Raw genomic sequence first — 21,837 nt, 5'->3', positions numbered from 1 at the left:
TCCTGGGATGGCACCCATGTTCCCACAATCCTGCTCTGCCATGCGCCATGTGCTAGTGGTGCAGGCTTAGTGCTCCAACTCCCCTCTCTCCTAGGGGTTTCCTGCAGGACTTGAGACAGAAGACAGAGTACTTCCAAGGAATCTGCATCCCTGGGTATGAAATGCTCATCAGCTCCAGGGTTCTTGCAAAGAGGCCATACAATGCTTCCTTCTCAGCACCAAAACTCAATTTATTTTTATGCCCAAGAATAAAATTCCTGTAAAACTGTCGTCTACTTGTCCATAGCATTGAGCACCAACCAGTGGCCTTCCTCATAGGAGCATCCATTTTTCTTCAAGGTAATCAAGAAAGCAGCGTCTGGGACCCACACAGGGATCTCCATAGCTCTGTCCCTCACTGAAAAGTTCTTGAACCAACTCTTTGATTCCTGATCCCTGGCTGTGAGCTGCTGAGCCATACATATGATGCCCATGTACTGGAGAGACATAGGGATGGTTTGTTAAAGACTTCTAGGGACTGGGTGGACAGTTCTAGAAGCATTCCTTGCAGTTAGAGACCAGTAGTAGGTCCCAAGGCCTGGGGCACATGAGAGACAAGCCTGTGCATCCTTTCTGCAAGGCTGTGCAGAGAAGATCCAAAGAGATGTAACCTTGGCATTTGGGTTGCTATGCATTATAGCTCTCTGCTGGTTACTTTTAACTTTAACTCAACACAACTTAGAATCACTTGGGAAGAGAGTCCCAGCGAGGACTTGTCTAGCTCAGGCTGGCCTGTGGCATGTCTGTAGGGGACTGTCTTGTTTGTTCCTTGAGACGAGAAGAGTCATTCACCCCGAATGTGGGTGGTACCAAGGTTAGGCCCTGAGCAGTGGAGGAGTGAAGAAATGCCTCTCTCTGTAGTTCTGGGTATCCTGGAATATGGAGGCTTGCTATGTAGACCAGGATGGCCTTGAACTCATTAAGTTCTTCTTGCCTCTGTCTCTGAGAGTTGGGATTAGCAGTGTGAGTCACTATCACCCAGCTCCTCTCTGCTCTTGACTGTGGACATGATGTGACACATTGCTCCAGGTCCTTGCTTTGACATCCCTTAGCAATGGTGGTGACCTGGAAGCTGAGCAAGCCCTTTTCTCCCCTAAGCTACTTTTTATCAGTTGTTGTTGTTTTATCACAACAGGATGGAAACTAGAACAAACCCCACAGGGTAACTGAATGCCATTGCTCTGCAGGACTCTGCAAAGCTTTTCCTAAGAACAGTCTCACACAAAACCTTCCTGGAGTCCAACAGCACAGCCTTTCTCAGCCTGGAGGATGTTAACAGGGAGCCTTGGAAGGCAGAGCAGCAGGGGCAGACCCCAAGCTCTGCATTCCTAACAGTTCTAAGAAATAGTAATATATAGCACAAACAGTCATCCACACTGTCTACCTTCACATCTCATTGTTTCTATGAATGTTGTCAGGAAATAACCCAGAGGCATTTCCACATGCCATCCAGACTCCCAGCAGACCTGTTCCTCTAAGCACAGGATGAAGTGATAGTTTTTCTCCAGGTAGTAGAAAAAACTTCATTTCTTTAGGCAGACAGGGGTCAAGTACAGTTGGGTTTAGGATCCCCACAAAAATCATCTAGAGCTCAAGGAATGGCTTCATGCTTGCGATTGTCTATTGTTCTTTCAAAAGACCTGAGTTAGTTTCCCAGCACCTTTGTAAGGCTGCTCACAACCTCTTGTAACACTAGATTCAGGGGATTCAATGCCCTCTTCTGGCTATTGACAGTAACCGCACTCAGGTACATACACACCCCTCTATAGACACATATGATTGAATACACATAATTAAGAATAAAAATAAATCTGATAAAAAAATTGGCTTCCCCCCCCCCATTCACATTTGCAGAGAAAATTTTGTTCCAGCCACATTAAAGAAAAACTTCAGTCTTGAGATTTAGGAAAAAAAAAGAGTTCATTCCTTCATCCTTCCAAACAAGGTACAACTGAGTAACAATATACACTCTGAAAAACACAACAGTATCTTATATTTCTCACTACTCTTTAAGTATAATTCAGATATTAAGGAAGAAAGCTTCTAATCACATTAATACATTACAGAAAACCAAAATTAACTTACCACATAAAATAAATTAAAACATTACATATTAACCTTCAGTGCATCATATACAGAAGTCAGAAAGATGAGTTCTAAAAACAGCATCAGGTTCCTTATAATAAACTTATTACACTGTGGAGAGGAATTACTTTCCAGTTGTGTGTGTGTACATGCACACATGTGTGCATACAACACTGTATCTTTGAGATAGATCAATGGCTTCAGGGAATACATCTTATACCAGAACATTAAAAAACAAATATAATCCAGGTATGGCGGTGCGCACCTGTAATCCAGTCGGCTGAGGCAGGGGAATCATGGGTTCAAGGTTGGCCTGGGCTAGAGAGTAAAACCCTGTGTGAAAAATGTGTTGTCTGGTATGGCCTCCCTTTGGCCTTGGGAGAGAGACAAGCTTCTTACTCACTGTAGGACTGGGGCCTGTGGGCAATGTCAGAGTGATGCTGGTCTCTCCAGTGCCTCCCAGGCACTAGGAAACCTGGCCTGGGGACTTGCCGGGACCAATGCCACCATCAGGACTCAGGGACATAGTCAGTTCCCTTGCCAGTGCAGGTGGGTGGGTATCAACCATGCCTCCTTCCCCCCTTCTGTGTGTGTGGGGGGGAAGGGATGTTGGGATTATTGTTCCCACATTTTTCTGGGGCACATGACAAACTGACTCATGGTTTGGTTCTGTGTATGTCCACCTGACATCTATCTTTCATTTCAGACCGAGTCTCCAATTGTGTTTTTCCATGGAGAAAACATGTCCCATGGTGTGTTTAAAGTTACAGCTAGAGGTGTAGAGGCTTTTCTAGAATTAATTTTTATTTAAAAAAATTAGATTTGGTGTGCACTCATGTGTGTGTGTGTGTGTGTGTGTGTGTGTGTGTGTACAAGCATGCCCCTGCATGTGTGTCGTGTGTATGTAGAAGACATCCTGGGCAAGCCGGTTCTCTCCTTCCACCAGATGGGGTCCTAGGGGATTGAATTCAGGTTGTCGGGGATTTTGGTAAGTGCCATTGCGAACTGAGCTGTCTCAATGTCTCTAGAATTAATTTCAGCTCATTTAATGGAATGTTCATAGTCCCCTGAGTCACTGGATCAGCTGTACTGCCCTCTGACCTGCCTGGCTGCTAAGAGTGCTCCTGATTCAGTAGCTGTACTAAATATCAAGAGAGGGCCCTTGTGAATGGACAGGAGGGCGCTGGAACAGCTAAGCAGGCCCATCTGTGCTGTGACATGGCACAGGAGAAGGAACACAGCGTTTATCTGACTTCCAAAATCAAAGTCGCCAAAGCAGCAGGGGCTGTCATACGTTGGGGCAGGGACGATGTCCAACTCGACTTGCTCAACCTAGTCTCAGCCTCTGACTCTGCCAAGGGCAGACGGATGGGAAGGCACTTCTGGGAGACATCTGAGCCAGCTGCATCTGTGTACAGGCACTGGGGTAGTACTGGCTGTGACTGGCTGGGGTAGTACTGTGACTGGCTGGACCTGAGAACCGGAATGTCCAGAGACTAAAGCTGAGGACCTCCCGAGATCCTCTGCCTTCACCATCGTGTGTTCCTACTAAGCTTTTCCCACCTCTGCTGAGTCTTGGATGATAACATCTTCAGGATGGGATATTAATCGAGGAAGTTCCCACTGATATTTTGATATCAGTTCAAACTCTTTAAAAGAAGTCAGACATCCAGGAGCCTCCAACAGACGAAAAAAGACCTATCATTGGAAGCTAACAGTGTGAACTAAACTAAAACAAGCCCCGTACCTCCATTTGTGTTGCCCCACCCCCACCCCGTGAGCCAGTACTTCAGGCAGGGTCTACTGAGAGCACTGGGGGCCAATAGAGGGCTAAAGTCCAGTGAGGTTGATTGGTGTCTGAGCAGTAGGCTACACTTGGTCTTGACCCACATGTATGACCCAAGGAAAGCAAACTTAACCTCTTTTCTTTAGTAATCAAAGACTCTGCTGGGCATGGTGGTGCACATCTGTAAGCCCAGCTCCCAGGATGCCGAAGCAGGAGGATCTTAACTTAAAGGCTAACCTGGGCTACACAGCAAGACCTTGTCCCATAAAACATGATAAAGCATCAAACCAAAATAATAACAAAAGTGACAACTTCTGCCTGGAGCTGTGTCAGCTAAGTAGTTCGAGGACAGCATTGAACAGTCCCACTTTCTTCCTTTGGGGCTTCAGGCATTGTGAACAAAGGGTACCAGGGTTAAGACCTGGGCAGATCAATGCCTAGAGCATATGAGAGGAGAAAAATTCATAAAGGTGGACTGGAGAAGAATGAGGAACAGGCAGAACCTTCTGATAGAAGCTTCAAACCAACTTGGTATGCCAAATACCCCTTTCCTCGTGCCTCGCTTTAGAGGCCCTGGAGGATGGAGGGGGGCAGACTTCTGAGTTGGAGAATAAGCAACTGAATATATTCTGTCTCCTGACAATCCCAAGCAGCCCAGGAACAAGGGTGGGCTCAATGGGTCAGAGTACCCTCAGGTGCTCAGGGAACACATTTCCTTCCCCAGAGAAGGGTGGAGAGGCTTGGTAGCGATTTTGTTAATAATGCCAACATTCTGAAAGGGGAAACAAAACAAAACAGTGGGCTATTTTTCTTAATGCTTGAAAATAAATAGGAAAGGCAAATTTCTCCTTCTAAAAACAAGCAAAAGCCAATAAAGGGCTGGTTCCTTTCATGGATTTGACGCACAGCTCACTGCTGATGCTGGAACTGGGCTCACGAGGACACTAACCCACTTAATCAAGGGTTGGGGTATGTGTCCTTCCTAGGTGCCCACACAGGCTCTTTTTTCCTCTTGTCCCCACGAGGGGGACTCTCTCTGCCACTGGCCTTGCTAACTTTGCTACAGCATGTATCTAGGGACTTTCCTGTCTGAGTGGGCACAGCCTCTGGATAGCAGGTTGGTTCCCAGCAGGATGCACATCTAAATTCTGTCTCTACGGCCCCCTTACTTTATCAAAGTGGCTGGACATTTCTATTTGGTGTAACTTCATGGCCGGTCACTCATGCATCACTAACATGGACGCCTGACATTGACATAAAGAGATTACAAATAAAACCACATTATCCACCTAATAAATAAGACACGCATCCTGACGACAGCTTGAGGAGATGTCAGGGCCCATGGGAAGCCATGGTGTCTTCAAAGATCAATAGACGTTTCCCCTTGTCCATTTTGTACACCAACCATGGAGTCTCTGTGGGGGGTAGTTGGCCCATGGAGAAGAAACAGTCTGGAAGCCATGGCTGGCAGGAGACACCAACCCCAGCTCATTCTCAGTGTGGGTTAGCAAGAAGGCCAGACCTTTGAGGTTCGTGTTCAACTTGTCTTTAAGATGTGGCCTACCGGCCTCTTCTCTAGATGTACCGAGCGAGCCCAGCAGGCAGCTTAATCACACAGTTTTGAAGACTCTCAAAGGAAAGAAGCCTGCCCAGGCGGTTGTATGCTAAGGGGGAAGGTCTCCCGGCATGTCCCATGGGCATTGCTGGGGGTGTTGTCCCAAGACGCCTTTCCTTGGTTGGGCTGTCATAGACCGCCTGGCCAAATTCCTCCTCTGGGATCTTCAGACCACTGGCAGACAAGAAAAAACAGGATAAGTAATGTGGGCCTGAGCCACGCTAGGGAGACAAGCTTTGGACAGAGATCTTAAGTCAAGATCATTGAATGTCACTGGCTTCTTTGAGCCAGTTCCAGGTCAGCTTCAGAGGCGTCAGCTTCTGAAACTTTGCTTTCGGTGATTGAATATGAGTTACAGAGTGTGTTCATGTGTGTGTGTGTGTGTGTGGGGTGTTCAGTAGCTGAGAAATATGAACTCTAGTAAAGAGGAGGTTAGGGCGATGTTTCTGTCTGGAGGACTGCAGTCCAACCAGTTGGTGGCCAGTTGCCATGTAAGGAGTGGCAGGGAAAACAGTCCCTCACGCCACCCCGCTGCTGTTTTATCTCAGCACCTCTGTGCCTACTTGGAAAATGGTGGCCATTCTCTCCAGCCAGTAGCCCCTCCCCTGGAAGGAGAGGGTGGAAGCTACCCCGTACCTGTCTCAGAATGGCAGCAAGCAGTCCTTCCCTTCAGGAGGGCGCTGGGTTTCTCGTGTCTGCAGACAAGGGCACGGCACCACTCGCAGTGCTTGCGGAGCTGACAGCAGCTGGTGACAGAAGGAGCAGGCTGAGCTGCACCTGCCTGGCAGGAGAGCCCAGCTGGTAGCCCCTGGGCACCCACTCAGGCTTGCAAAGCATCAGCCACCTCAGGACACTGAGGACCTGGACAGACCCTGACCAGCCACACAGTACACCTGTTGGCTGTCAGCACTCTTGTGAAAGTTCTGCTCTAGACTCCCCAGGTCACCTGGCTCCAGATCCCCTGGCTAGCTGAGGGGACAAGTCAGTCATATAGCTGCTTGCTGTCTCTATAAAGGGCCAGCTGAGAAGTTCTGCCAGGGTAGCAATGGCCTTATGGCAGATAGAAGGACTAGGACAGCAGACCCTGGGGCTGGAGGCCATGATGTTTCAGGAGGTGGCCCTTCATCCAGGAGTATCACTGGGCTTGTGCCTCAGATGTCCCAACAGAAGCAACTCAGCAGAAAAGTGCCTCTGGTCGGCCTTGAAGGACAAAAGCCTGGTGTTGCCTTCACTCCCAGCGTCACTGAAACAGCCTTTGTGCGATCTGCAGTCCCAGCCTTGAGCGAACTGTGCTCCCAGCCTGCTGTGCTCCCAGCCCGCCTTTAACTCACTTAGTGTGCTCTGTTTCTAGGGAAACTCCTCTGAGCCCCTTGACTTAGATTTAACCATCCCAGGGTAAGTCTGGGGTGGTGCCTGCTGCTGGGATACAGCATTATATTTCCAGCAGCTCTGGTTGTACTGTCGAGGTCAGTGGGCAGCTATGGGCAAGCTAATAGAATACTAGAATAATATAATAGAATATAATAATATATATAATTATATAATAATATAATAAAATAATAGAATATGATACTCCTGTAGTCTCCCTTGACCTGGGGCTCAGCTCAGCTTCCTGGAGGATAAGAGGGTGGTGGGAGAAGAGAGAGTGAGGGCAGTGTGGGGGGTGATGACAACAGCATCAGCACCTCCAGTGTAACTTTAGAACTTGTCAAGTGCTTTCTGCAAGGAGGAAGCACTTTCGCTGTGGTCCCAAGGGGGCTGGCAGCCATTTCTAGCTCTCTTTAGAGCGCCTGCCCAGATTATACAGTTTTCAGAAGATGCTGGGTTTGAGGGCAGTGGTGGGACATGCCTTCGATTCGACATGACTTCTAGAAGAGCTCAGAACCACTGCTAGCAGCCACCCAGTCCTCCAGCATTCACACAGCTTGCCTGACACTATATGGGGAGACAGTAACTGTCCTCGAGGCTCAGCTGACACCACTCTCACATCACAACAGCAAGCTGATGGCTCTTTTGTATGGCCATACTTCAGGTGTCCCTGGAACAGCAGGCAGGTGGGCGACATGAACTCAGGGATGACAGATACTCACTGGATCAGCACACAGGTGATAATGAGGACAGCCAGGGCCACAATGGAGACCACCACCAGGGCGGTGATGGCTTGCTTCTTCTGGCTGGCAGCCACCACAGCCAGGAGGTCTGCATGCTCACAGCGAACACCCACGTACCCAGAGTGGCAGCTGTGGGAGAAAGGAGTGTTAGCCTGCCTTCCACCGAGGACTCCTTACCCAGGCTGAGTGAGAAGGATCCGGGGCATTGGACAAGCCCCAAAGGGCTTCGGCATCCTTTGTGATTGGAGACACAGGTGTGGCGCAGTGAGTCCACTCTCCTGCCAAGGTGCTGCTTGCTGAGGGGAGAGGAAACTGATTCCCTGCTTTACCAAGGACACACTTGTGATCACTGTCCTTATGTTAACCCCGGAGTGCTAACAGCAGCACTGATGACAAGAACTCCATTTTGACAGGTGATGAAACGCTTGGTTCATTACTCTGTGTGTGCTACGTGTGTGTGTGTGTGTGTGTGTGTGTGTGTGTGTGTGTGTGCATGCCCGCGCTGGTACAGGTACATGGGTGTATGCATATCTGTGAAGGCCAGAAGTCAATGTTGAGTATCTTTATATATCACTCGCAGCCTTATTTTGGAGACAATGTTTCTTCCTGTATCTGGAGTTTACCTAAATGGCAAGGCTGGCTGGCCACCAAGCCCCAAGCATCCTTCTGCCTCCTCAGTTACGGGGTTATATAGATTGCTACCCAGGGGGGAGTCCACCCTCTCAGAGGAGAAGGGGAGGGGCAGTAGGGAGAGGAGGGACTGGGTCAAGAGAGAACTAGGAGGAGGAGGAGGGACAGTAATTGGATATAAAGTGATTAAATCAATTAATGGAAGAAAAAAAGGGGGCTCCGAAGAACAAAGACCACAAAAAGGATCTGGGCGCCTGCCACTGGGCCAGGCTGGCTCCACAGCCATTTCAGGTGGAGTCCCCGAGTCCTCTCAGCTCCCAGAGGGGCTCATGGAACTACAGGAGAAACAGGGAATGTTCTCTCAGATCATGGCATTTGTCCAGGGCTAAGCATCAGCATTTGGATGATTCAGGGCCAGGTGGTACAGGGGTTCAAGGTTAGTGGCAACCAGAAGATGCTGAACATTTCCATAGAAGCTACAGATGCAAGGGCGCACAGCCTCCCTGGACCCATCCAGAGGTGGTTTTGTAGTTGAAACTCAGGTACTTGAGCTAGTTTTATTGTTGTTTTGTTTTTGAGACAGGGTCTGGCTATGAAGCCTTGGCTAGCTCAAACTCATGATCCTCCTGCCTCAGCTTCCGAATGTCTGGATGATTGCAGCGTACCACCAGGCTTGGCTGCTTGTTCTTTGGTTGGGGTTCTCTGATGCTTGGTGTGTTCTCTCACTTAATCTTGTCATGAAAAAGTCAAGTCACCTGCTGTCCCTACACCCACTGCCTCCCTCTGGGACTTGAAGGATATTTGTCCCGAGTCCACGAGTCCACGTCTGGGATCCAGCTCCCTCACCTTTGCCAGGTCTGTAGGCTTACTATGGTTTAGCCTCTTATCTTGAGAGACCGGAAAAGATGAGAGCTAAAGTTGATTGTGGTGTAAACGGTGTCCTTGGGAAATAAGAAAGCCAGGCCGGGACAAGAGGGAAATAAGAGAGTGTCTGCCGGTCAGGCCATCTACACCGACCCTTCTGGCTCAGTGCTGCCAGGTACAGACAGGTTCTGTCTAACTAAACAAACAAACCTGAGGGGAAGCAGAGAGGAGACCCAGCTCACTGGGTAGACACCAGTCCCCTCCCCCCCAGGGCAGTTGGGGAACGGCAACAGTGCAACAGAACCCAGGGCCGGTTGGGGATCAGCTGTTGGCTTGGGCCACACAGGGTCTGAGTTGTTTGTGTCTAGACAACTGAGACAGATTCTCTCAGCCCATCCTCATGTCCTGACTCTGGGCCCAGATGTCCCTACCTTCCAGATGCCACTTGAGTTATGGGTACCCTTTCTGTGACATTTGATATCCCTTTGATGCAGGGTTCTTAATCTATTCCCCTAACATCCTGCCAGTTTGAGTAGTCCACATGGTCCCTACTAGCCCCAGGGTAGATGTATGCATGGGTAGCCACACATAGGTGCTTGGGCATCTCAAGTCTGGCATCTCTCACCTGGAACACAATTCCTTACTCTCCTGACACTGCGCCCACAGACCATATTCTTCAAAAACTACATGCTTTTTACATTCTTCCATACACCAGCCTGTCTACTTTCCCATGGCTTGCTCACTCAGTGCCTCCCAGGTCCCATCCATCGCTGAACACCTGCAGCTCCACCAGTGACCACCCTCTCTCCTTAGTCTCTTTGCTCCTGGGGGCTAAACTTGACCTACAAGATGCTCTGCTTCTCAGCAGTTCCTCATGAGTAGGATGAAGACAAGAAGTGACAGCTTGTCTTCTCTTTAATTCCCAATCTTCTAATATTAGACTTAATTATGCTGATTATTTTAAGCACAAGTCACACAAGGAGGGAGGAGTGTCACCTCACCTGGCCACAGATGAGTCACACCCTCACTCTGATGACGCTTCTACCTCTGGTAGGCAGATAAAAGGGAAATGCATGTGTGTGTGTATGTGTGTGTGTGTGTGTGTGTGTGTATGCATGCGTGCGTGCATGTATAAATGTCTAAAATTCATTACATAAATGGAAGAAACTGTAAAACAGTTTAAAATAAGAAACAAACAAACAAAAAAACCCTGAATAATAAGAGAACCCCTAAATCAACAATCTCAGGTTTGCTGGACTGAGGATGTAGCTCAGAGCAACAGTGCTTGCCTAGCATGCACAAAGCCCCAGGTTCGATTCCCAGCAACACACACAAGAAAAGCAGAAAGCAAAACCCTCTGCCAACCCACGTTAAATGGAGCACACTGATTTCTGTACCTTAGTGTCCCCAAACTCTTTCCATCCCGATAGTGCCTGGCGTGATATGCGAACCAAGGCTGGGCATTATCTCTGCACTCAAGGATACTTTGTATTTCAAATTATATCCTCAGGACAGGAGCTCAGAGGTACACAACTTGGCACAGGCTCTGTAGCTAAGTTGGCCTGTGCTCAAAGCCCTCTCTTCACTCGCTGTCTATGTAACTTTGAGCCAGTCACTGCTCTTTACCACACACTCTGCATCTTGAAAGTGCAGGGGAAGTAAAAGCTACCTCACAGTCAAGATCAAGAAAGGAGTCTTGTGCTTATTAGTAAGCAGTGCTCAACACAAAGGCAGGCTATGTCTCTGTTAAATATGAAATTAGACGGCAGGGGATGGGTTGGGGAGACAGCTCAGTTGGAAAGGGCTTGCCTTACAATATGAGGATCTGAGGTCGAGGACCAGAGTGAAACTGTCTCTGATGACATTTTGTATCAGTTTGTGCTTAACATGCATCATCCCAGGGGCTGGGCTGGGAGCAGACTCCCTGGACCTGTGGAATGAGAACTGAGCTCACCTGAATCAAGAACTGGATTCAGGGCTGGGTGTGGTTCAGTGGCAGAGAGCACTCGCTTATCCCTGGGTTCCATTTCCAGGTCGAAATAACAAAAAGAACTGGATCCACCCCATTCTACTACCTTTCCCATGGGGCTAGGAAGCCAGGGCCTCCTCTTTAGCTCAGAGAGAAGGGCCTCTTGGAACATCTTCTAGAGTTTTTCAGTGATGATGACAGAACTCACCCCCTGCCACCTCCCAGTGTTCAGAGCTTAAAATGCCTGACCGTGGACCTGAAGACCAAATCCTACTTAATTAAGTCAACGAATATGGATTGTTGCGCATGTCCAGAGGCACAGCAGCAATCTCTTTAGAGCTCTCACTTGATGTCCTGGTCCCCTCAGCTGCACACAGGGAAACGAAACTGAGGTTGAATGGGGCCAGGTCACATCTATGGGCCACTCAGGTCTGTCTGACCCCCACTGTATGCTTTGGGTGAAGGTGGGACAGGACAAAACCAAGGCACCATTCTCTCCAGTCCTGCCATGGAGGTAATGTCACACTACACCCCCGCTGGCATGACTCCCTTGCTCCCCCACTCATGTTGAGGCTGATGGAGATGCCTGTGGGGGTTCCCATGCCAAGAACAAATCCTCCATCTGGATCTGACCTCTGTGGCTGTGGGGCTGCCTGCCTGTGCCAGAATGGCGCTCACAGTCTGCTCTCTCTAGGTGACTGGCTGTTCAGACTCACTGGCATGCATTGTGGCCAGCCAGGGCATCGGAGAATATTTTCATCGAGTGACAGAGATGTGTTTCTCTGGGTTGCTGGCAGAGTCTTCAGTCACCAGGAACATTCAGGACAAGTGGGAAACAGTCTCCTGCAGTTCCTCATACTGCTCACCTGAGTGGACTCTGCTTCCTTCTGGCAGCAGACCCACCACCTGGCTATGCCACCTTGGTACACGGGCGACCTCTGACCTTACATCTCTGTAGTTTTCTGTTTCCTGCCTCTCTTCCTGCCATGATGTTGAACTGCAGCGAGATTTCTACGAGGCTCAGAAGAACAGTTCTGTGTTTGTCTGAAACAAGCCCATTTGAGGATAATTTTTGAGATGTCTAACTAGTGGTGTTTTTTTTTTTTTATTTCCTAGTTTTAGAGTATAAAATATTGCTTTAGATTTCCTGGGAACCTAATGACCTTATTCTTCCTGGAGTATGTACTAAGAAGCAGTGCCCGCCTCCGCGCCACATGCTCAGCTTGCTGGGGCTTCTTTACGAGTCTCTGACAGATGGGGCCCTACTTCAGGTATGTCAGTTTTATTGACCAGAATGTTGCCTGTGTCAGCTCCTCCAAGCTGGGAAGTTCTTAAGAGCAGGGACAGAATGCTCTGGCTTTCCCTGCAGAGACTCGGAGTTCTGGTCTGGTGGGAATTTGGTAGCTAGAACATTCTTCTGGTTACTATAAATATAAAGAAGGTGTAAGGTGTGGTCCTGTCTCCCATTGCTGATGCATCAGAGGGGTAGAGAAGCAAACCTTACCAGGTTCTCCAGGCCAGACTACATGCTTAGTTCAGAGACACTGGCTCTGTGACCCCAGAGTGTAGAGGCGGGCGAGGGCCCAGCCCCCACAGCCCGCACAGTCTCTGATGCTAAAAGGGCCCTCTGAGGACTCACTCACAACACTCCGGGGTCATGTGAGTGGCGAGAGGGAACCGGTGGGTGACTGTAAGTGGGTAGTGATGGCAGTAGGCCGTGGATACCGACATTCTGCTTTGGTGTCAAGCTATTAGGGGAGAAGGTTGGAGCCAGACAGCTGGAGAGGACAGCCCTGACTGGGTAGTGTACACCCATGGGGGTCAGGTCAACACCATGTCTTCTGTTGAGCCAAGAGAAACTGAGCACCTGTTGGGAAGTGTGAAGCCCAACTTTTAAGATGCACACAAGGTCTTAGGGTCACCAGAGAAAACACACAGTGTCATCTGTCACATTAACATGCCTGCAGGCTAACTACTGCCCCTGGGCCCCCAAGTAGGGAAACTGAGAGAAGAAGGTGGTTGCTGTTTTCCATGGCCTCAGCTTCCCAGGTTGGCAGAGTATTCTATTCTCTGCCCTTGGCCCTACAGAAGGAGTGTGAAACATCAGTAGACTGACTTTGACCTTTCTCTCGGGGAGGGTTCACCTGCCAGAGGAAAATGCCCACACTATCCTGGGAAACAGGAAGCTTGATGACTTGAGGTGAATTCTATGACAGATCCACTCAATAAGTTCGTTTTGTCATAGTCACAGCATCTGCAAACACCTCTCTGTGAACTTCCATGGCTCCCATTGCCCAGAGGATAAAGGCTCCCTGCCAGTGGACCCTGCTCTCCAGTTGCCTCTCCCACCTACCTGCTGTGGGTTCTGACTTGCTGCAGCCCTTGGCGCCGGGGACTGGACGCCTTTCTGCTTGTCCACTGGGTCAGACCCACATTCGCTGGTAGCTTTCCTTCAGGGCCTTTCTTCCCTACCTCCACTGACCAAGGCAATTACCACTAGCTCTTTTTGTATTTATGTGTAGATGTGTGTGCATGCAAGCGTGTGTTCATGTGTGCATGCAAGTGTGTGTGAGGGTGTGCACATGCATGCGTCCATGTAGAGGCACACGTGGAGGTCATAGGGTGACCTTGAGTGTTGGTCTTCGGCTCTAGCATGTTTGAGCCAGGTCTTTCTTGTTCGTTGTTGCATATACCAGGCTAGCTGGACGCTGAGCTTCTGGCAATTCTCCTGCCTCTGACTCCAACTCCTGGTAGAGGTGCACTAGATTACAGACATGTGCCCTACTGCACTGGCTACTTATGTGGATCTGAACTCAGGTCATCAGGCTTGTGGGGCGAGTGCCTTACCCTCTGAACCATCTTCCCAGCCCCTACTTTTGGCCTGTGTATCATGTGTGAGGGATGTTCAGTGCCCTCGTGGCGCTTGGCAGTGCTTTGTGAGGCACCAGGGAGTTGGAGGCCACCATGGTGTGACGTGACCCTTTGCATGTCCTTCCAGCTATTTCATAGGCTGGATACAAAGTGCCAGGTGCATGGAAACTTCGTTATAGAAGTTTCAGGTACCCAGGCCAATGTTTTCCTCCAGGAAGTCTAAGTAGAAAACTAAACTCTAGTCAGTTCGCTATTAAAAACAGATCCCAGCTCGAGCATCCCGGACTCCTTCTGTACCCTGGACATCTGGTTGGCAGTTCTCATCATTCAACTCACTCAGCCCTCTGGGTCCCAGATCAATAGCCAGTCACATAGAAGCAAACACTCTTTTAATCGGGTGCCTGACCACCCCTCTCCTTCCCTAAGACGAGGGGATACTTACACACATGCTGGCTTCTCTTCCTGCACCAAAAACCTGCAGGTTCCATGGAAGCAGTACTGAGTGTGGGAATCTGGGCACTTGTTGAAGTGAGACACCACTGCAGCCGCCACGGGTGAGTCTGCTGGGGCGAAGAGACATCATCAGATCCGGCACAGCTCACACACAGGAGGAACTTCTGCCCTCACCTGATGCCTTCTGCAAAACTCACGTCCTAGTGCCCAGCTAGGGCTCAGAGTCTTCATTAAGCAGTCTGGATATTTTTCTAAGATAACAAAATAACTTCTCCAAAGGCTTTGGTATAATTCAAAGATAACTAGTTAGATTCATTTGCAAGGTGGCACACATCTGAAATCCCAGCACTCAGAGGCAAAAGGATCAGGAGTTCGAGGCCAACCCAGTCCATATGTGGAGTTTGAGGTCAGTTGGATCCCATTATCTCCAACCCCCAAAAGAGGCTAAGGAACGGCTCAGTGGGCAAAGCACTTGCTGTGCTAAGATGAGGACCAGAGCTTGGGCTCCAGCGCCCACATAAAGAGACATCACAGGAGGGATTGCAACTCCAGCATTGTAGTTCCTGAGGGACCACTATACTGCTGAAGGCAGAGCTCTATGCCTTGTAACAGAATAAATGAAGATGCTCAACGGATAAACATACTGACACGCATGTAGGATGGACTCAACATTCTGTGTTCAGAGTCTTTGAAGGAGTCATTGTAAGCAAAGGCAGATAACCTCGTCAATGAGATCCCAAAGATGCGTGCCAGTGCCCCCTCTCCTGTGCCATCACGCAGCCCATAAGCTGGGGTCCGCACTATGAAGAAACTCCACATGACACCCTAAGGTTTGTGTCTGTTCCCGGAGTACAGGGCGAGAATGAGAAGCCTGCTACTTCTGGTTCTCTGGTTTCTGAGCCTCAAGTACTCCAGGCTGGCCTAGAATTCACTGTGTAGCCCAGGCTAGTCTTGAACTCTTGATCCTCCTGCCTCCACACCCCTCCCCCAAGTGTTGGGGTTATGGGAGTGTGACGCCACCCCTGGTTTATTCAGTATTGGGATTGAAACCAGGCCAGCACTCTACAACTCTGCCTCATCCCAGCCCACTTCCGGTCCTTCATACAGCCAACTATCTTCCTGCTACCCACAATAAATGCTTCAGGTCCTTTCTGACGCCCTTCTCCAGGCTAAAAGAAGAAAGGATGAAGGAAGAGCAATGAAAATCCATGCTACAACAACTATATGGTAGCTAAAAACAAAACAACCCTTTGCTTTAATTACAGTGATACATATACTCCTGAAACTTACCAGAAGCTTAACGGATTTCTGAATTGCAAAGGTAGTTCATTGAAACTACTGACATATAATAAAAACCACCTTAGAGAATAAAGCACATCTTAATCCTCAACTCATCAAGAGTCATAAAAACACAGCACACACCGACATACTTGTGATCTTAAAATTCCTGTTCTAAAAATCAAGGGTGAATCACATTGCAACCAGGAAACTGCCCTTGTCTGGGACCCAGGGGGCAGCTGGCAAAGCACAGAACTGGTAAGTTTATGAGGAAACTCCAAGTTCCCGATATCTTCCCCCAAGATTGGACCTTTCAACTTCTTTTTCTCTTTTTATTCTTTTAAATTAAAAGATGTGTGTGTGTGTGTGTGTGTGTGTGTGTTGTGCATGCATGCATGCATGCGCGCATGCGTGTGACTGCAAACGCTGACAACTGAACTTGGAAGATCATTACTGCATCTAAACTACTGAGTTCTGTTTCCAGCTCTTTCTCCTTGCTTAAAGGTGTCATTATATAGCCCAGGATGCCTCCAATTTCATATCAGTTCTCCAACTTTAGCCGAGGGCTCGAATTATAAGTATGTACCATATGCTTGTCCCCTTTCCCTTGCCCCTCCTTTCTCTTTCTAAAAACTCAATAAAATATCAGGAGACACATGGAAAGCTTAAGGAAATACAGCCAGGTAGAAAAGGTGGGTGAAGGGCAGGGTCCTGGGTAACACCTAGAGAAGGACTGGCCCTTGGAGGACAGGCCAGGCTCAGTCCCCTGCCCAGGGCCATCTTGTACAGGCGCCATGTCTGATGAACTGTGGGGCTGATAGGAAAAGCAAATGGCCTGCTTAGGGAGCAGTCCAGCCCCAGACACTTGTAAGCAGCTGAAGTTTCACAACTGCTCAGTTCTTGTCATTGTGAGGTTGACGAGAGGCCCCTCCATCCTGGAGACCCAGACAGCCATCTTGTGGACATCACTGCTCTCTGGGGAAGCTATGAAGGAGAGACCACAGACCCACTAATAGGGCCCAGAGCCCAGCCCAGCTCACAGAAAGCATCTGGAATAGCAATCAGGGGATGAGGAAATCCCTGCTGCAATCCACAGTGTGTGTGTGTGTGTGTGTGTGTGTGTGTGTGTGTCAGAAGTCTGGGCAGACACCATCTGCAGGGGCTCTGGGAGTTGAGGGAGGGGAGCTCCAGGGTTGTAGCAGTCATACCCCTGAGCAGTCTTGAGGAAAAGCCCTAATTGGCCTGTGTGTCTAGCTAGTTGATGGGGGCCTACAAGACTGTGACTCTTCACTGTTCCCCAGATGTCCTGTTTGCCAGTTGTAAAGCTGACGTCATTTATAGCCCTTCCATCACTTCCGCAAGTAGCCCAAGTAACTTTCCAACAGTTTCAACATGACATCTAGCAGGATTTTCCAGCCAAGGGTAGCAGTTCAGGGGCAAAAATGGCAGAGGCAGACACCAGAAGGGCGCCCCCTTCAGGGCTAGACAAGTGTTTCACCATGAGGTCAAGTTGGAGGCCCTAGGGTTGGGGGAGGCTGGGTTCAGGGTAGCAGACCTGGCTATAGGGCTGAGAGGGGAATCATCTGACTCCACATATGTGCTGTGGTACCCACTCCCCATACACACCCACATAATAGTAGATAGATGATAGATGACAGATGGATGGATGGATGGATGGATGGATAGATAGATGGATAGGTAAAGTAACCAACCAACCAACCAACCAACCAATCAAAACAATAAATGAGTAAATGTAAAAGCTAAATGTGTTTCCCATAACAGGACCCCAGAACACAGATCGATGTTCTAGATCTTCCAGCAGTCTTTTCCTGTCCTGGCTGATTTCCACCCTGCTTGGATTTGTCATCTCCCATGTAAACTGACTGTGGGGCACCCACCAGGCCCAATCCTCTCATTTAAGAGAAAGGGTTCTTCATTATTTTGCCAAACCTTGCACTACTGTGTCGCCTGTGGCCAAACCTTGCACTACTGTGTAGCCTGTGATTAGTCTTTCAGATCCAGGAACTAGACATGCTGAGAGCACATGGCTAGAAGGTGCTAGAACTAAATGCTTAGCTTGTTCTTCTCTGACTTTGAGCAGAGGAAGAGCTGTGGGAAGTGAGGATGCCACCGAAGTCTGAGATGGCAGAAGCTGAGAGGCACATGACTGAAGTCCTCAGCAGCATCGGGGAAGGGACGGCTTAATAGATGCAGATCCTAGCAGAGGTAATACTTTCAGGAGGAACGAGAGGAAGCTCTGCTCTTTGAAAGAGGAGGAACTGAGCATGGCAACTTTTCATCCCCACAGGGGAGTGAGTGCTGGCCAGAACCACACAAAGGAGATTTTAGGCCCACTGAGGAATAGCTAGGCTGGGCTGGGGGCCGTCCATGACTTGCCATCTGCCTGCCACTCTGCCCCTGTGCAGCATGGCACTCATGTCCAGGAAACCTGGGAGCTTCTGGCGCAGGGCAAGGCTCAGGCAGAGCTGAAGTGGTTTCTGCAACTTGAAATAAGTTTCTGGGGGGTAACACAGGGAACACAGGGACCAGTTTGATTTCCTCTGTTCATTTCTTGCTCCAGACAACAACCAAGAGATATGATTGAACCGGATTTAAAGATAGGCACCGCCTTCTACCCTCCTACAGAGACAACGGCTACTGACAGTCCAAAGTCGGTGTAAGGAAATCAGACCCTTAGGGAGTCCAGCACCGTCACTGTCACTGGGGATCCCCACAACCCAAGGGCTCTCCCCCCTGCTGTGCCCACTTTAAAGTCAAAGGCAGGGTCAGCATCAAGTTTGAAGCTTCTCTTTCTCTCAGGAGGACAATCTGAGTGCAGACATGCCTTGCCAGGACCCCACTGCAGCCAAGGGAGCTGAGCTTACAGTTTTAATCCAGTTGGATTTTCTGAGGCGGGACCGCGATGGTGATAGCTAACATTATTAACATGAGCCACTGATGGATTGTCTGACTGCAGGCGGCACACTGAGCATGATGGGAGGCCGCTGCTACTCTGTCTGCCGCATGAAGGAACTTAAGCAGAGGGCTGTGACAATGGCTCAATGCTGCTCACTCAGTAAATGGCAGAGCTGGGACCTGAACTTTTGGGGGGTTGCGCTGGCTCTTCCTCTGACACCTGACTACCACTTCAGGGAGTGGTCATGTGAGTAGAGGGGCAGGAAATCTCTAATGGGCACCAACCATCACACCCAAATGACTCATTTGGAGATAAGTCTGGGATTACCAAAACATCTCAGGAGCATTTTAGGATGAAAGAGGCCGAGATTCCTAAGGAAAATGGCTTAAATTGGTAAAGAAAATTTAGGAGCCTAAAATGTCAGTGAGTTAATTTGAAGTTTGGGATGGAACGGACTTCTGTGTCCCACTAGATGTCACAGTATGTAGATGTCAGGGGTCACCTACCTGTACCCGAGTATTGTTGGGGCCCCTACTTCCCTTGGAGCTGGGAAGGCCAGCCCCCTTCTAGTCTGCATTCTCTATTATGAACTCCGGGGATGGAAGAGGACAGACGGTTTCCTTCCCACAGCTGCTATGGCTCCTGAGACCCTGGGCTCAGCCTACAGGTTGTTCTTTTTATCTACACCAAAGCCTTGGTAATTTTAAGGGGGAAAAAAAAGCAGGCTATGGTTTTGCTTTGAAGACAGATGCCAAATGTCCCCCAGCCCAGCATTCAATCATTTGATCTCAAACAGAAGGACCGTTGCTTTCATATCTTCAAGCCAGAAAGCCTTTATTCTAATGTCATGTTCTTGGGTGTCAGTCGGCGTTCTGAAAACACTTCTCCCCCAATTTTCATTCATGCAGTCAATGAGGGAATACCTATACCAGGCTCTCAGAATCAGAATAGAAGGGGCTCTGCGAGCCTGCCAGCTGGGGAATTCTGCCCCAGCTTTGTTGAAGGAAGAGAGTCCCGTTAGAGCCCGGGGCTACCTGCCTTTGCCAGCTCTGTGAGTCTCTATTCTCTTTATAAATAGCAAGATTGTTAGGTAGAGTGGCTGGCAGGAAACCCTCAATCAGCCCTGAGGAAAAAAGGTTCCCCTCTGCTAAGTCTTTGAACCCTAATCCCTTCAAATCTTCTGGATCAAGGATTATAAACACTACAGAGATGGTTGTTTTTCTAGAATATTTTGTGTCCTCAGAACTTTTTGGGGATGGTACCCAAGGCCTTGTTCATTTGAAGCAAATGCTCTACCACCGAACCACACCCTCTGTCCTCAGAACTGCCAACAGACATCTTATTTATGCAACATACACAAAGTCTCCATGGGTAGATGATGTGCCTAATTCTGAATGGGGGGACTGAGGCTCCCAGAGGTGAACTTGAGGCAAACTCAAAAGCCTTAGAAAACACAGGAGTAAGCCATGCAGTGGTGGTGCATGACTTTAATGCCACCATTCAGGAGGTAGAGGCAGACGGATCTCTGAGTTTGAGGCCATCCTGGTTTACAGAATGAGTTCCAGGACAGCCAGGGCTACACAGAGAAACCCTGTCTCAGAAGACATCATCATCACCATCACCATCACCATCACCACCATCATCATCATCATCATCATCATCATCATCATCATCATCATCATCATCAATAACAACATCACAGGAGTAGAGGCTGCAGAGATGGCTCAGTGGGTAAAGGTACTTGCTACTAAAACTGATCACTAGTGTTCGATCCCCACAGGTGGGAGGAGACAAGCTGTCTACTGATCTTCACACACATCCCATGGCACATGTATACACAGACACAGGCATAATATAAATACACTCCTTAAAAAACTTTAGGAGGAAGGCCAGGCACAGTGATGCAACTGAGCAACACACTTGAGAGGCTGAGGCGGGGTGGTACATGGGTTTGAGGCTAGCCTCGGATACAGTGGAAGTCCCCATCTCTGTCTGTACAAAATAAAACAGTTGTTGCAGGGGGAGAGCCGTTGATCTCAGACACTTGTGGCCTTTGTCTTTTCAAGTGTGTCACTGGTCCGGAGGACCTGCTTTGACACAGCTCTTCTGTCAAGATCCTGTCCCAAGGGGAGACATCTCAATGCTGGGAGGGCACTGTGGATAATTACTTTTTTTTTTTTTTGAGTTTTTTTTTTTTTTTTTGTCTTTTTTTAATTTCACAAGATGATTGCTTTAAGAGTTTGAAACAATACTGAAGCTTCAAACTCTGAGGGCTTGGGGGTGCAAACTCTGAGGGTTTGGGGGTACACAGCCTGGCTTTACTTTGACTGTTTTAACCACAAGGCTGTAGGGTTACAAGACTGGCACATAGGTGTCTGGATCTGAGATTGAACAAGCAAAACCATGTAACTCCCTTAGTCTCTGTCACGAAGAGATAGCTGCCGACTGGTACCGCTCCTGTCCTTCAGTTTCAGTTTCCTTGGAGACACTGAAACCCATGCATGTGATGCTCAAGCCCCTGATGAACGCTGCTGCAGTCAAATGCGACCTCCAAGCATCCTCTGGTGTGCCTGAGTTGCTCCCAGAGCACTCACAGCACCCAGTGCAGTGGAAATGAGGCATGGCTGACGGTGCTGGACCACACCCGATAGGGCGTAACGACACGGGGGTCTTATGGGCTCAGCGCACCGTGGCAGTGGGAGCACGCGGCAGTCTAATCTGATCATGGAGGATCAGGAAGCCGACAGTGCCCCAGAACCAACCAGGGGCTGTGTCAAAGTCTTTCAAGGCTCTCTCCAGCGACCTACTTCCTCCCGGGAGACATCTCTCAAAGATTCCACAGCCTCCCAAATGACTGCCGCCAGGTGGAGAATAAACACTCAAAGCAAGGGCTTGTGAGGGGCCTTTTAGATTTAAACCACAGCAAGCCCCAACCTGGGTGTTAGAGGGAAGGTTCACTGTCTGATGCCTCACTTAACACACATGGACATCACCTCTGGGTCCCATGAGGCTTCCAAAGTGTCTCCCTATTGTCCCTGTTGCTCTTCCTCCTAATATATATATATATATATTGGAGTCAGGGTCTCACTATATAGTTCTGGCTGACACAAAACACTTTATATCTTCTTCTTCTTCTTCTTCTTCTTCTTCTTCTTCTTCTTCTTCTTCTTCTTCTTCTTCTTCTTCTTCTTTCTTCTTCTTCTTCTTCTTCTTCTTCTT

The 21,837-nt window shown here is 48.9% G+C and overlaps 1 protein-coding gene across 2 annotated transcripts in view; it reads right to left on the bottom strand.

Moving 5' to 3' along the window:
- Positions 1 to 1,900: 1,900 nt before the first annotated feature.
- The window catches only part of Tgfa (transforming growth factor alpha), an 80,429-nt gene continuing 60,492 nt past the window's right edge, over positions 1,901 to 21,837 (bottom strand). Inside the window, exons 3-6 of one of the 2 annotated variants that reach the window (XM_021190972.2) lie at positions 14,413 to 14,530; positions 7,616 to 7,765; positions 6,162 to 6,271; positions 1,901 to 5,699 (exon numbers count right to left, since the gene is read on the bottom strand). In XM_021190972.2, coding sequence (XP_021046631.1) covers positions 5,692 to 5,699; positions 6,162 to 6,271; positions 7,616 to 7,765; positions 14,413 to 14,530 — 386 coding nt within the window. In that variant the 3' untranslated portion in view covers positions 1,901 to 5,691. Of the gene's footprint in view, positions 5,700 to 6,150; positions 6,272 to 7,615; positions 7,766 to 14,412; positions 14,531 to 21,837 lie in introns of those variants that run through there. The other variant, XM_029535681.1, reaches the window with a different exon arrangement.

The sequence above is a fragment of the Mus pahari genome, chromosome 2, assembly GCF_900095145.1.
Source record: "Mus pahari chromosome 2, PAHARI_EIJ_v1.1, whole genome shotgun sequence".
NCBI classification, from domain to species: Eukaryota; Metazoa; Chordata; class Mammalia; order Rodentia; family Muridae; genus Mus; species Mus pahari.
This window is presented reverse-complemented; position numbering and strand designations above follow the sequence as displayed.